The following is a 14,739-nucleotide window of genomic DNA, read 5'->3' as shown; positions in this document are numbered from 1 at the left end:
TATTAACTTTCAATAGTCTCTAAATATTCGTTGCGATCCTTCCAAAATATTTGTCGTAGTTCAATTTGGAAGCAGAGTTGGACTGACCAGCAGACATTTCATTTATATACCAATGGTGCTGTTAAACCTGAAGAGATGAAACCATTGTGTCTGAACCAGCTGTGTTCAAGGTTCATCCCTCCACTAACAGAGAGGCTGTAAAAAAAACAACAACAACACTTCATTCAGTTAGTTGATAGTCATTTTATTGAACAGAAGATAAAACTCAAAGTGAGTGTGTTAGACTGTGGTTCGCCATGTTAAAGCATTGAAGCTCATCACTAATAAAGTGCACTTTCAGTTAACCGCCAAACGGAAACTCCGATTCAGCTCCCCTTTCCCCCCCCTCACATGGGCCCGGTCAGGACTCTCTGAGCCCTCCTCACAGTTTAGATACATAAGACCAAGTGCAGTGACTGAGCTTCTCAGTGAGGGCGAGTGCATAAGTGTTAATGGAAGATCAGCGCGTTAGAGAGTCTCTTTCTTCTCACCCGGGTCTAAAACGCCTCCGACTGTCCCCGCCTCAGGTTCCTACCCTTGTCGTTACAGTAATGTGATAGATGGTGGCTCCTCTTGACAGATTATGTAATTGTGATTGTAAAACAGCACAGTATCTCTTCTTCAATGGTCAGCTAAAATCTTTGCCATGAGTGTCTTTACATTTTAAGATCTTCGCTTTAAAAAAATATTTTTTCCTATTTCCAGAAGTGTTTTTTCTCTACATAATATATATGTACAGTTGCATCTTTACAAAGAAAAATAATGTTCTGTTAAAGACTGCGGCAAGGTCAGCACTGACTCCAGTTTGGCACGTTGTCCTCGTGACTTCACCCGGTAACAGACTACATGGAAGAGATGGCAGAAACAAGTGCATTCAACACACCCCGACTTTCCTCATTTCCACTTCTGCCTCTCGTGTTACAGACAGAGACACTAACCTAACAAATGAATCCTAGTCCTAACTCGTATTTATAATGAGATGCGTTTGAAATGGAAATGTCCGCTGATGTGCAGCAAATAGGAATGTCATTCACATGAAAACAAGTTGTTTGATGTTGCGCTACTCTACAGGGCACGGCCAAAATCCCCCCCGGGGAAACATCGACAGTACGAGGGACGTCGTGTTCATTAACATAGAATTGAATTTTTACCTCTATGGGGGAGTTCGGGGATCTGATGTGCTACATATGACACACACAATTCACTTCGTCAGAGTCGGAGACAAACAAAGAGGAAACTACTGAGCTGGGGTGGAAATAAAAGGGATGGTGTCGTGTAAGGTTACAAAAAAAAGATGTCCGACATCGCAGCAGGGAGAGTGCATTGCATGTGGAGAAGGGGGGAGGGGAAGGAGGCTTTTACTTTGATATCACAAACACACAGCACTGGGGACAGATCAGCCACTAAAAAACACACATCTACTACTAACTATGAAATGCACTGTACTCTAATCCCGAAGGGTTAACGGCACCTCTTATTGCACTATTTTCACGTCAATCAAAAGATTAGGCAGTTGTAGGTTTTGTCTCCCTTGTTAATCTCCCCTTCTTCTATTTCACATGTAAACTACAAACACAAACAAAACCTATGTGTAGCTGTGTATTACATACACTACGGCCTTCACGCTGAGAGCTCAGACAGCCAGTCTGAGCTCTAAAAAGAGCGTTTTGCACACACCTTCATCAAATAACAGCAATAAATATGTCAGGTTTAATAAATAGTTTTGTTTTTTTTCCGATCGCAGTAAAAATAATATAAAGATTCAGCTGACAAGAGGAAACAGCATGATTTCTGTTTCATGTGTAGTGTTATTAAGAGTATGTGGCTCAGCTGGGTAGTGCGTTAAGTACTGGGTCACATCAGAGGCCTGTTACTACCCAGCAGGATTTGGGGTTGTCGAGGTAACTTCAGGTTCAACTCAGGATTTTCAGGGTCACGACAGTGCATCGCTTCTAACTGGGAGCAAGGTAATGTTCGAGATAACCAGTCATATTAAACTAACGCCTGCTGACCAATCAGGTTTCTTGGAGCTAGTGAGAGTGTTCAGAGACTGACAAACCTGCTTAGCTTTCTCTCACTATTTTTCATATTTTTTTTTTATAATTTCCATTTTATTGTGCTTTTATGAAACAATATCATCCTACAACAGACTGATTGAAGCACTTAAGCCTTGTACTTTCTGCACTTCTAAGATATAAAAGTAAGCCTACTGACTACTTTCAATCATGTTTTCATTTAGTCTGTTTAACACCACCTGAGCTGCAGCTGAAAGAATAACGCTAAAATTCTCATAAAGGCTATGAAAATGCATCGAAGTGACACATGACTTTAGTGGAATATAATTAAAGTCAGATCTATTCGTTCTCTAATGATAGAGCAATGATGCTGCATTTAACCTGGATTGTGTTTTTAATTTCTTCATATTTGTCTAATATTACAGTTTGCTCTTTGTTTCCAAAAAAGGACGCTCTGCTGCAGATTGATGTTTTTGATTGGTCATAAGCTGCAAACTCCGCCCCCTTTTATGTGAACACGCACATATCTAGATCGGAAAACCCTGGATGGACTTTTAACCACCTTAGTGTGACTGCTTAGTGTGATTACATTTGTTGAGATTAGTTAAACCAGAGATCAGAAAGTTATCCTGGTTATGTTGAACCTGCTTCATAGTACAGGCCTCTGGTCAGACAAAAACGGAGTTAAATAACATCTATACGGTCAATAGTTTGAAATTTAGGTAGTTTTGAGCTTGTGAATTTTTTCTAATTAATTGTCACATGTTGCTTTAAAACCATTAAAAATGCAGGAAATCTCTCTGAGTTATTATACAGTGTTTGGCTCCAACGTCATTCACTTCTCATGCATCCACGAGGGATATTAACACACCGACGGACAGTGACGGGGAAAATAGCCCTAACGACAGGAACTATGACTGGGTGGCACATGGAAGTAGACCTTATATACATACAAATGATATAGTACAATTTCTGACAACTGTCTGGATGTGCCCCAGGCCCTTCACCTCTTTCTGGTCCTGCTGGAGGATCACCTCCGCAGGCATCTGCCCGGCAGCAACACCGAGCCCTGGCTCGATGCGACGCCTTTTTGTTTCCATCATGCTGTTGAGCATTTTTGCTTTTTGTTTTTTAAAGTGCAGTCCAGATGCAGGTGACTAAAAGACAAGAATCAAATTACACACAGAAGAGAGAGAGATGAAGCACGGGTAGTACCCAGAGGCTGAGAGTGGGCCAGAGGATTGGCACGTACGTCAGAGAGCTCTGACTTGGAGGAGGGGGGCAGCAGGATGAGATGGAGATGGCAGGAGTCTGGGTCTGTTAGGCTGAAGGTAAAAAACAAAAACAAAAACAAAAAAATTCAGTCTTCTTCTGTGTCACTAATCCAGCTCCAGCATCACTAATCCAGCTCCAGCGTCACTCTCTGGACTGGTAGAAGAGGATGTATCCCGACTCGGAGTTCTTGGAGATGTCTGAGGTAAGGCCGTAAAACTCCTCGATGGCCTGGGCGTCAATTTTCTGCAAAACAAAAGTAAGACGATGCTTGCTGATCGCACAGACAGTAGCACAAACATAAACAGATGAGCCAGGGAACAAACAGCCAGCAGACCATAACAGGCTGAGAGAGAGAGAGAGACAAGAGTGACGCACCTCCACGATGTCATCATCAAACAGCAGCCAGAAGCCATGGCTCTTCACGATGGTGATGTAATGACCTCTATTCGGGCCGCTGAGGAAACAGAGACAAACAGTGAGTCTATTGTCCAGCTGCTGCTGCCGTTTCCAAACTCCCACATCGTCCTGCTGCCGTCTCAGCTTCCTGCTTCCTGTCATTTGTACAAAATTATTACAGAAGACTATTTGCCACACTTACTGCTATTTGAACAGGGTGTCTTTTATTAATGGGACATCATTACTTCTCATTTAAATGCAGTCTGGGAACCGTTTGCTCTAAAACGGATTTATGCTACAGGCATTCAGGTAAGTCTGAGCAGCACGTCTGTATTTGAAAAAGGTTGTTTGGTATTTAATGACGCTGTTTTTAAACTGCAAGCTTAAAGGAATAGTTTAAGCTTTTGGGAAATATATCCACACCGTGAGGTTGGGAGGCCGGATACCACCGTGATTAGTGTAATTTACACTATGGGTTTATACGAGTTGAACAAATGCAACACAACGTGTCCCTTTGTCAGCCACAGAGATGTTGGTCAAGAGGGTTTTTTGTTTTGTTTAGCCAGGCTCACTGCTTCCAGTCTTTGTGCTAATCTAAGCTAAGCAGCAGCTGGCTGTGGTTCATATTTAATTATCAATCTTAAAACCAATCAGCTATTCGTCTGATGAGGATTTAGTTTCTGAGGACAATGGTCAATGTTCTGAGGATTCCTGTGTAGCCAGCGGACACCCGGGCCAAGACTCTCTGTGTATATTTCAGTAATATGCCTTGTATAATAAAGTTTAAAGGGCCAACAGTCATTTCTACTTATATACAGTATTTCAAACTATGATATGATAAACTATGATTGGCCTTATACTCAATAGTGACACAAAAAGACAATTAAATTGTTAATCTCAATTATTTGGATACCAATTAATTGTCAACAAAATTTGCATGATTGTGACAGGTCTGCTCTCAGAAATAGTGTTTTCCCACGTGTCAAACTTTTCTTTTAATATCTAACAGGACAGTGATGGGACGAATCAACGGGCCGTACCTCCCACAGTGAACCACCACCGCCACCAGATCATACATGCGGTCCAGGTTGACTGCGTCCCCCGACGTGTTGAACAGACGGAGTTCGAGGGGGAAAACCACTCGATAGGACAGCTTGGTGTAGCGGTGCAGCTGCTCCATGTACTTGAACCTCTTGAGGTGTAGTGCCAGGATCATGGGAAGCTTCTTCACACGCATCCTGCAGAGAAGCACACATGCTTAGAGAGGCGCGTTTTTGCATCATGTTGGTATCAAACTCCGCTCTACTGACCGTTTCTGTGCTTCCTGCTTGCTGCAGCATGTCTCACAGTAGTATTTGTATTCACTGCACAAAGTCTCTGTGTTACTGAAGTCCCTGGAGGAGAGAGCGTGCCACAGGAGGCTCGGTTATTCAATCCCTTTTGGGCCAAAGGGAATATGCCGGCTTCTTTGGCTGTGACTGAACGTATAATGAATCAATACTACCTGAGACAGTGTGTTATCGATGTGTTCTGCTCCACATCCACAGAAAGGTCCAGAAAATCCTCATCTTTGCTGCTCACCTGTCAAACAGTAGACATGTAATTCGACTGTCATTGTCTTTGACCGAGTCAGTGAGGATAAGCCTGCTGTGCTGTGACAGAACCACCCACCACCCCGCCCTCACCTTTACACACTCAGACTGGCTTTGAAATGCTTATTTGACTGAGTAGCTTTTGTCTCTGCGCTGTTGTGTCGTGGTGTGTGCGAACGTTGTTAGGGGCAACGTCATCCTCTAAACTGTGAGGACAAAACCTCCAGTGGCCCTGACGTAAACTGGTTGGTCAGAGCCTGTCAGGCCTTCTCGCTGCGTCTGTTGTTTTTTGTGCGCGTTTTTTTTTTTTTTTGCATCTCTCAGCGTCTTTGCAAAGAGCTAATCCCTTTTGCAGACTTATTCAGGAGACATGTCTCACTCCGGGTCGAACAGGGACGGACAGAGTCACAGAAAGATAGCAACTCAAACTACATAGACATCTCTAAAGAAAAAAGAAAAGCGGCGCCACACACCGTTTCACAGTTGAGGCAGCGTGTCTCGTTGGTCAGTGTGCCCTGGAAGATGTCGTGAACCCACGTGGGCTCCGTCTTGTTCTCCGTCTCGGTCTCCGCGGTGACGGCGGTGCCGTTGTTCTTGAGGCGTCCATTCTGCTTTTCCTGCTTTTTCTCCTCCTGCAGGATATCGGCCACCGTGTTCAGCAGGTAGTTGAGGAATTCGTGGGCATCCTGTTGCATGTAGTTGTCGAACAGATCTGGAGAGAGGTGAAGAGATGAAGTAAAGAACAGATAACTCAAAGAGGGAAGCTGGTGGAGACGCCCCAATGTATCCGATTTAGGTCCATCCACCTAATACAGATCATTTGCCTGTTTTGAATCCAATATTTAAATGTTTGTACATAATACTTCTGCCACGCATGGTCCAAAGCAGGCCTTTAACAAAATCGTTGTTTGAACTCATTCTGTAGAGGGTCATCGTCCTGCTGCATCACACATCTCCTACTGAGCTTCAGCTGCTCAGCCGTCCTGACATCATCCTGTAAGACTCACATGCTATTGGTAGATGATAGCTAGCCACCTGCACACAAGGTTACTGCGGCGCAAGCAACGCAGAAAGGTGTGTGGCCAAAAAAGTAGTTTAAAAACAGTGAAATAAGTTCTTCTGATGTTACATTTAAATTGAATTGAAATTGAATAGAATTGAATTGATCTACATGTCCAAGTAGAGGCAATGTATGACCGATAAGATTAACTCCTGCATAAATATAACATTAAAATGATGGTGGGTGTTAAAACTAGGTATTGAATGGCAAGGCATTTTTCAATGGTAGGAGTGAAGACATTTGGTCTGTGATGTACACGGCCCTGCTCACTGATGACATCCTGACAAGCACAGGTGTAATTAATAACATTAACGTCTGCAGGCTGATTGGCATCACAGACATCGTTACTGCCATTAGCTCCACCTGTGTCGTCCTCACCAAGACAAACAGAGACTTTCTACCTCGGACAGGTCCGCCAAACATCACGTAAACAAAATCAGCAGGCTTCACTGATAACGCCAGCGTCCCTCCACACTCCTGTTTTGACAGATCTGCATGTGAACGGAGAAAACTGAGAAGTGGAGGAATGAGTCGGGGCGGTGGGGGGGTTTTGAGGCAGCTGACCAAAGCTGGGCCCCAACAGAGATTACATTGTTCATTCATATAAAGAGCTTCCTCAACATGGAGAGCAGAGAACAGGCTGCCTTTCTGTCAGCTCGACTCTCCATGACCTTACCACCAACATGCACCTGCCCTTCACCTCCAGTCTTCAACACAAACCTCAGCTCTCCGGTCCGGCACACTGCGTGTCCGACACCCAACCACACACAGGTGACAGATCGGACCTTCTCATGGCACAAAGTTTGACTTGTTGCTGGAAAATTACAGGTGTGACAAATAATTCATCCCCTGGTAAGCCAGCATGCGCAACACTAGAGCCCTGGAAGTGGAAGACTTAAATACAAAGAAAGGTCAAACATTGCTTTTGCTGCATTCACACACTTTCAGCACTTTGGTTAGCTCTCACCGTTCTCCTTCCGTAGCCGGGAGATGAACTTCTTGGGCGGGATGACGCCCACTTTCTTCTTCTGCGTGGCGATGGAGTGGAAGAGGTCGGCCAGGCACGTGAGCAGGTTCTCCTTCTTTTTCTGCTGGGCCTTATAGGCCAGCACGTTCTCCCGGAAAGGCCGGCAGAAGTAGAGCGCCTGCAGCACTGAGTTACAGTAACATGTGTTTCCAAACTGAGGAAGGAGGAGATGGCAGAGACGCACAGACGAAGATCAGGACGGAAAGAAAGAACGCAAATACATCTTTTAGATCAGAGGTGCCTGAATTCTTTCTGATGAAGGGCCAAAAATGAAACTGGATGGAGCTGAGCGGGCCAAACTAAATGTTATGTGGAAGTACATTTAATCAAAATATTACATATTTTACACCCGTTGCCTCACAGCTAGAAGCTTCTGGGTTTGAACCTTGGCTGAGGCCTTTGTGTCTCTGTGCCCACATGGGCTTTCTGCAGGTACTCCGGCTTGCTCCCGTCGTCCAAAGACATGCGCGTTAGGTTAATTGATAATCCTAAACTGCCCGTAGGTGTGAATGTGAGCATGAATAGTTGTCTTGTTTCTGTCTGTCTGTCTTTGTTGTCCCTGTGATGGACTGGCGATCTGTCCAGGATGTACCCTGCCTTCACCCAAAGTCAGCTGGGATAGGCTCCAGCTGCCCTGTTAGTCTGTTCACAATAAAGCAGATATAAATAATGGATTGATAAAACACTACTCTTTGATCTGCTTAATAGTAAATTGATTATTTTGCAGAAATGATTGTCCAAAGCATTCATGTGCCTCCTTTTGGGGGAATAAGCATGAGCTTGTCAAATGTCATGGTGTGGCAAAACAAACGCAGTGTGGCCCAAACTTGACTCCCAAATTGGGCAGCCCTGCTTCAGATTATCTGGTAATTAGCAGGTGAGAAAATACAAATGTGTTCTACTGTGTTGATCCATCTGGCAGACACACTGTTGAGAAACTTCTGTATTTATGTAAGCGACGTATTGAGGACAGAACATGTTAACAGAACATCCCCGGACTGGACTCACAAACAAGCCGTCCAGCAGAAGGACATGACTCACCGTGCTCCAACGGCACTTTTGTTTTGAAACATGACACCGGTGTTGTGCGCCGGTGACTTCGTGTGTTCATGTATGAACGGATTTATGGATACTCACGTTGACCAATCCGAAGTAGTGCTCATTGATTGGGAATTGCTCCGGGCCGATGTCTTTCTCCAGAGCAGAGGCATTGGTGCCCTGAGGGGACAAAACATCACAAATGTTGTCATCATCATCATCATCATCATCCTCATCATCTCCCTCACTTACAGAAAGCCCGATGACAGTTTAATTTGTTTATTCGATGCACACGTAGCCAAATTAATATGGAAATAAAGCAGTCACAGAGCAACAACAGGCTGCTGAAGCTTTAAAGCTTTTCTGTATTCTGTATAACGATTAATAACTATCTTTAAGTTTCTCCCGAACTTTAAGGTCTCAAGTTTCCCATAAAATATGCAAAATACTTTTCCTCTTGAAAGTACACATCCTGTCAAAGCAGAAAAGGGATCCGGTCTAAATAGGTGTACTTATGTCAGAAGTCAGGAGGACTTTGTGTCTGATTGCTGAGAACAGAGCACTTATCTCCTGTCGGAGTCTTTTCACTTGTCAGAGGCTCAAAGCTTTTCCAAATGAACCGCAGCTTTGTTGAATGAACATGGGAGACAGTTTAGTTTGCGGAAGGCTTCGACTTTTAATGACTCTCATTTCTCTCTGTCAAATGTCCCTTTGTCTCATTAAGCGCTGCCAGTCCGAGATGCTGCGGCACACATGTCACGGTCCATTCACCGTCCATTCACCGTACATGCACGCTATCACGGCAAGTTCTGTGAAAATGTACCATAAGTGGACCTGAAATTCCTTCATAATCTCCACAAAAGATTTGAAAGAGACAGATGGAATCTCCCTGACTGACACCTGATGCCACACTGTGGTATTTGAGCTCCTCATTATAAGCAGCATTGTTCACTTAAAAAGGAATCAAATCCTCAAAACAACGCCGATCAGGATCAGCTGAAGCAGCAGATCAGAAGAAGCCGTGAAGAGCTCGCTGCCATCACTCGCTTCGGTTTCTCATGACTCTCGTCTGCTGGAAACTTTCAGTCTTAACTTCTGTACAAAGTTTTTTAATTTGCTTTTGAATGACTGAAGGTCCTCAACCAACACATTAAACTGTACGATCAGAGTGTTAAAGCCCTGAAATTCTTGACAACTACAGTCAGACATAAATAAATAAATGAATCTTCTTTAAGCACCTTAAATGTCACACAGTGTAATAAAGCATGCAAACATGAACGCATCAACCTGCAGGTAACTTTAAATCAATAACTACAATGAGTTACTGAAAGGTTGTTTTACACGTGAGGTGTTTTGTCAGAGGCAGTTAAAGCTGGGCAATATATCGATGTTTTATATAAGACTAGTGTTAGTTTTTTTTTATACTTGAATAACGTGATTTGGAATAAGTGTTGCCTTTACTGGTTTTAAAGTGGAGTGATTACATTTCCTACACTTACCAGACTCTTCTATCTGTTCTATTTACCTACTCAGTCATTATATCCACATTAGTGAGGGTTATTTATCAGAAATCTCATTGTGTAAATAGTTTGTGAAAGCAACAATAGTGATCCCAACAATAACAATATTTAGGTATTTGTTCAAAAATATGTGTCCATACTGCTGAGCCCGAGATGCAATAAAATCGATGAACAGGAAGATCAATCGGCAGCTTTGTATATCATAAAGATGCCAAAAGTTTAAAGGTCACAGACTTTAATATTTGGTGGGTTATTTTTCAGTATGCTGAATATCGCTGGATTCTCAGCCGTTGATCGGACAAACAAATTAATTTGGAAAGATATATTAACCACTTCTCACTATTTCTCAATGAAACTAAAGGGTTACCCGAGAAACCATCGTCAGATTATTTGTTTGTTAATCCGTGTGGAAAAATGTTCATATCATTGTTTGTGATATCAACCTGGCATACTGCAAACTGGGGACACTTACCAGACAATAAGACAAGTGTCAGTCACTGGTGTGTCCTTCAGTTACAGGACGGCCTGAGACTGTTTAAAGGGTCTCCCTTCACCAGTATATGTCAAACTCTCAAAGCTCACATGCATGATGTCCGGTGTCCAGCAGGGACACGGTGTGATACATCGGTGCAGTGTGTTGCACGCTCCAGCTTCCTTCAGAGGCGACCGACAACGCAGGCTTTTGATATCCAGTACAAATAAAGCGAAGGCCACCGCCATTACAGCCGTATTAAGTCTGCTCTTAGCTGCCCCTGAACGCAACGTAAACACAAGATTAGCGCTGATTCCTGCCCTCTGCCACCGGGATGGAGGCGGCGCTCTGCAGCACCACCACCACCACATTACGCAATCACAACAAGCCGTCAGCGGCTGCTTCATTCACCTGTCAGTCATCGCTGGCAGCTCCACAAACTGCACACTGCAACACACAACGTCGAAGCTGCAGGGAGGCGAGCAGCGTGTGGAGGTCCACAACAACACAATGGTGACACGGTTAGGGCCTGCTAGTGTGGACAGCGTTCAATTCACTGTGGACCCTCGGTGCGAAGAGCCTGCAGAGTGCGTGCGTGTGTGCGTGCGCGTAAGGCGACTCAACCATGTACACCCATCACACCAGGTTCAACACAGCGGCTTGCAAGCAACTCGATGGCAACGCAGATAAGCGACGAGGTTACTCACCATATTACAAATGGAGGCGATGTTTCTGACAGTCATTTAGTTCACAGTGTCCCCCTCACCGCCATCTTTATAAAAAAAGAAACAGCAAAGCGACGCTGCTGACAAATGGATTGAATTCGCAGCAGCCGCGGCTGGAGGCCAGACCGCAAACCCCCCCGAGCGTCAGAGAGACACGCAGCAGCAGCAGCAGCAGCGGCGGCGGCGGCGGCATGCAGCCAAGCGCGGAGCCGAGGGCCGGGCTGCGCTCACAGTCCACGCGGCTTCATCCTCGCGCACATACCGAGAAGCCCACCTGCTGGAAAACCGTCAGTTTGCGCGAGCGGCCGGGGGGGGACAGACGAAAGTTGCAGGCAGCAGGTTGTTAGCACCGATCAGGAAACAAGCCCGCTGTGTGGGGAAGCGATGTAAGCCCCGCCCGCTAATGGAAACTCCGTAGACGATTGGTCCAGATTTACCCCCCATTTGATTGACAGGACTATAGAGCCATACACCAACCTGCACGGGGAAGTTTACGTGAGCTGCAGCCAATAACTGGGAACTATCTGAAGCAAGGGATTTGGGGAGTTGTGGTTCATTTTTTTTTTTTTTTGGGGGGGGGGGGGGGGGGGGGGGGCATTTAAAGGGATGTACGTTTTACGCAAAACCACTGTTTATTCTCAAAATAAAATAAAATAAAAATAAAACACTTATTATTCATTGACTAAATCAGCAGAATCATAGATGAATTGACAAATTGTCTATTATTTAGTTGGTACAATGATATGAAACAAACAACAGCAGAAGCAGAAACCAGCATAATTTTTGCTTGACAAATAACTTAATAAAGTTGTTGATGATATAATTTCTGTCAGTTTCCTCAGCAATTAGTCGCTAATTTCAGAAAAAAATGCATTGTGTAAACAGCAAAGAGTAAATTAACACATTTGTCCATGAAAAATAATTCATCAGATCCATTAAATAGGGTACCTAAACAATTTAGTCATCCAGCTCCATAGAATCCACAAGACAGTCTCATAATAAATGATGAAAAATCGATGCAGCGAAGCCGACTCAAGCTCCAAAAACCTGGAATTCTACATTTTCCCAGAACAACTCTACAGCATCCTTCAGTGGACCCTCTTTGCCTGCAAAACATCTTTAAAATTTCCCGTTACCAATTTGTAATAAAGGCTTTCTGCTCAAAATAGTCGTTCCCAAGCCCAACTGAGACAACCCTGAAGACATCATGAGCCTGATTTCTTCAGATTCAGAGAGCTTCCCTCTGGTCTGATGATTTTTTATAAAAATCAGTGAAGCCTTTATACTCTGGCAGCTTGTATCAGAGCACTGCCTTTCCTTTTTTTTGTTTCTGTGGATTGAATTGCTAATCATTTAACCAGCAGGTATTCTGCACTCTAACCACCAATTAGCGGACTGTGAGGAAGAAGGAGGGCCTTCATAAGTGTCCTCGGTGCATAGCTGTCTCTGCAGGAGTCCCAGGCCCTCAGGACGCTCACATGCACAATCAGCTTTTTTTTTTTGTTCTTTTTGTTGCTTTCACAACATCCCGCAGGCAATTATCTCCTTGGCATTCAAATGTGAATTAAAAAAGAGAGGAAAACTAAAAATAATTATGATGGACGTACTTCAAAAGGAATGGGAAGGGAGAGAGGAATAAAAGTATTCACAGAAAAACAAATAACAGAATAATAGGGTTGCCAGTTTGAGCCGAGGAGGATGGGAGAGCCTCATTGTTGATCAGATGTTTGGTATGCAGAATGCGGTCATTGAGAAAATTGCTGATTGATGCGTTCTCATGGTTTATTTATGACCAATTTTGATGGGCAGGGGAAACAACATGTGGTTTAATCATGTGGGCGCTTAATACAAAACATTCCCAGACAAACTTTCTATTTCAGTCCAGTCTTTTTTAATAGGACTGAGGGGCATTGTGGATGCAGCTGCCCTTTTCCTGAATAATTTTGCTTTTACTCTCATTATTGCTGCTCTTCATACCGAACGGTACGAGGATATGCTCACTGTTAAAACATTTACAGTGAAGCCAAAATAGGAACAAAAACAGAACATCTGATGATCTTTTCCCACTTGTGGATGAGATCAGATCTGTTTTATCTTACTTTTCAAGCTTTGCAGAGCAGCTTATGTGTTGACACGAGACTTCAGAAACGGTGGAAGAAATGAGTCTGACGTTATTTGGCATTTTAATCTCTCTCATCCAGTATTTGTTTTCCTGCTCATGTTTGGATGTAGCTGATGGGACTTATGCATTTTTACAGCATCCAGCAGGGTGAACCTCAGAGGGCCTTCAGTGCTCGCCCCGTTTGATACCAGCAGTGAGGCTGAATGTCTGGATTTTCATGTGCTACACACAGACAGACAAGCACTCACAAAATCTGAGCTCAGAGAATGTTTCCAGTAAATGAAGCTGGCTGCGCGACTAAAACAACTGATGACCTTCCTGTCGCTCAGCCGCTACAAAGAGAGGCAAATGAATTATGCATAATTCGAGAAAATAATCCTTCAGTTTAGGCTGTGTGAATCAATGCAGCCGCATGACATTTTGGCATCGGCTTCTGAAACATCAAGGTTAGAAACAATCACTGAACATTGTTGTACAGAAGTTTTCTTGGAAGACAGAGACGCTGTTCTTTCCTGCTGTATCAGAGCCGGTTTGCTGTGTGTTCCATTGACAGGGTGTATTATGATGGCGACAAATACAAGATGAGTCATAAACCAAATCTTTACACACATTTGAGAAGTTCAAAATGCTCAAACTGCCTTTTGTTTGGTGTAAAACGTTTATGTTTAAAGTCAGATTTTACTGACATAACATCAAACATGAATTTCATCTGTGCTTTCTGTGCAGTGTTCACTGTGTGGGTATAACAGTAACATGCATGTCACTCAAATGGCAAGTAGCAGTACAGTACAGGCCCATATCTGCTCCACTCAAAGATGCTGATGGTTATACAGATGATGTTCTGTGACGACTTTCTCTTTTCTCTTCAGCAGGTTTCATGTTATGAGTCAGAAACAAAGCAGGTTCTAGCGTTTTTGTGCAGCTGCAGGGCGTTTCAAAGGGAAAAGCAGGTTATAGTGTGTGTCTGATCATACCTGAGGTCTGGATCTCACGTCCTGTATCAAAAGCTGGAGGAAGCCTCCGTCTCATTTATTATCGTTTGAGGTTTCTCAGCACAAAGGATTCACAGTTGGCAAACAGGACGATGATGTATTGGATGACACAGTCTTTTTTATAGAAATACAATATCACTGTGGGAAAACTACGTTGTATTACAAACATGCATGAGGTCATTTAAGAGAGTTAAGCAGAGTCACTGAAATGAATATTAATGTTAGAGTCATTTCCACATTTATTCAGCACACAGATCCTCTTCATCATTAAACTTTTTTGGCATCTTAACTCACAATGATGACTAACTTATGTCCAATCAGACCAAACCTCCTATTATAGTTACAAGTTCCCCACACAGGACCTGGAACACAAAAACCTAATAAAATAAGCTCTGCATGTGTTTTATTAAAGGAGGCAGGGAGACAAACAATGAGAACATGGGCAGATCAGAGAGAATATCAAAGA

The 14,739-nt window shown here is 43.6% G+C and overlaps 1 protein-coding gene across 1 annotated transcript; it reads right to left on the bottom strand.

The window, feature by feature from the left end:
- Positions 1–223: 223 nt before the first annotated feature.
- Positions 224–11,616, bottom strand: usp46 (ubiquitin specific peptidase 46). Its single transcript, XM_069150703.1, has 9 exons — positions 11,142–11,616; positions 8,542–8,622; positions 7,345–7,558; positions 5,791–6,029; positions 5,230–5,306; positions 5,036–5,119; positions 4,766–4,963; positions 3,705–3,783; positions 224–3,572 (listed from the first exon to the last, which is right to left on the bottom strand). The coding sequence occupies exons 1-9, from the start codon at positions 11,175–11,177 to the stop codon at positions 3,471–3,473; spliced, it is 1,110 nt and encodes a 369-aa protein (XP_069006804.1). The 5' UTR covers positions 11,178–11,616; the 3' UTR covers positions 224–3,470.
- Positions 11,617–14,739: the final 3,123 nt, after the last annotated feature.

The sequence above is a fragment of the Embiotoca jacksoni genome, unplaced genomic scaffold, assembly GCF_022577435.1.
Source record: "Embiotoca jacksoni isolate LCO1_2020_lvr unplaced genomic scaffold, fEmbJac1.0.p SCAF_16, whole genome shotgun sequence".
In the NCBI taxonomy this organism is placed as follows: domain Eukaryota; kingdom Metazoa; phylum Chordata; class Actinopteri; family Embiotocidae; genus Embiotoca; species Embiotoca jacksoni.
The sequence above is the reverse complement of the archived record's forward strand: the minus strand, read 5'-3'. Positions and strand labels throughout refer to the sequence as shown.

Coding starts and splice junctions, on each gene's coding strand:
- usp46 (XM_069150703.1), bottom strand. CDS start 11,177: ATGACTGTCAGAAACATCGCCTCCATTTGTAATATG. Junction 8,623..11,141: donor TCGCCTCCATTTGTAATATG/GTGAGTAACCTC, acceptor TTGTCCCCTCAG/GGCACCAATGCCTCTGCTCT. Junction 3,784..4,765: donor GTGGTGGTTCACTGTGGGAG/GTACGGCCCGTT, acceptor CTGTTTCCTCAG/CGGCCCGAATAGAGGTCATT.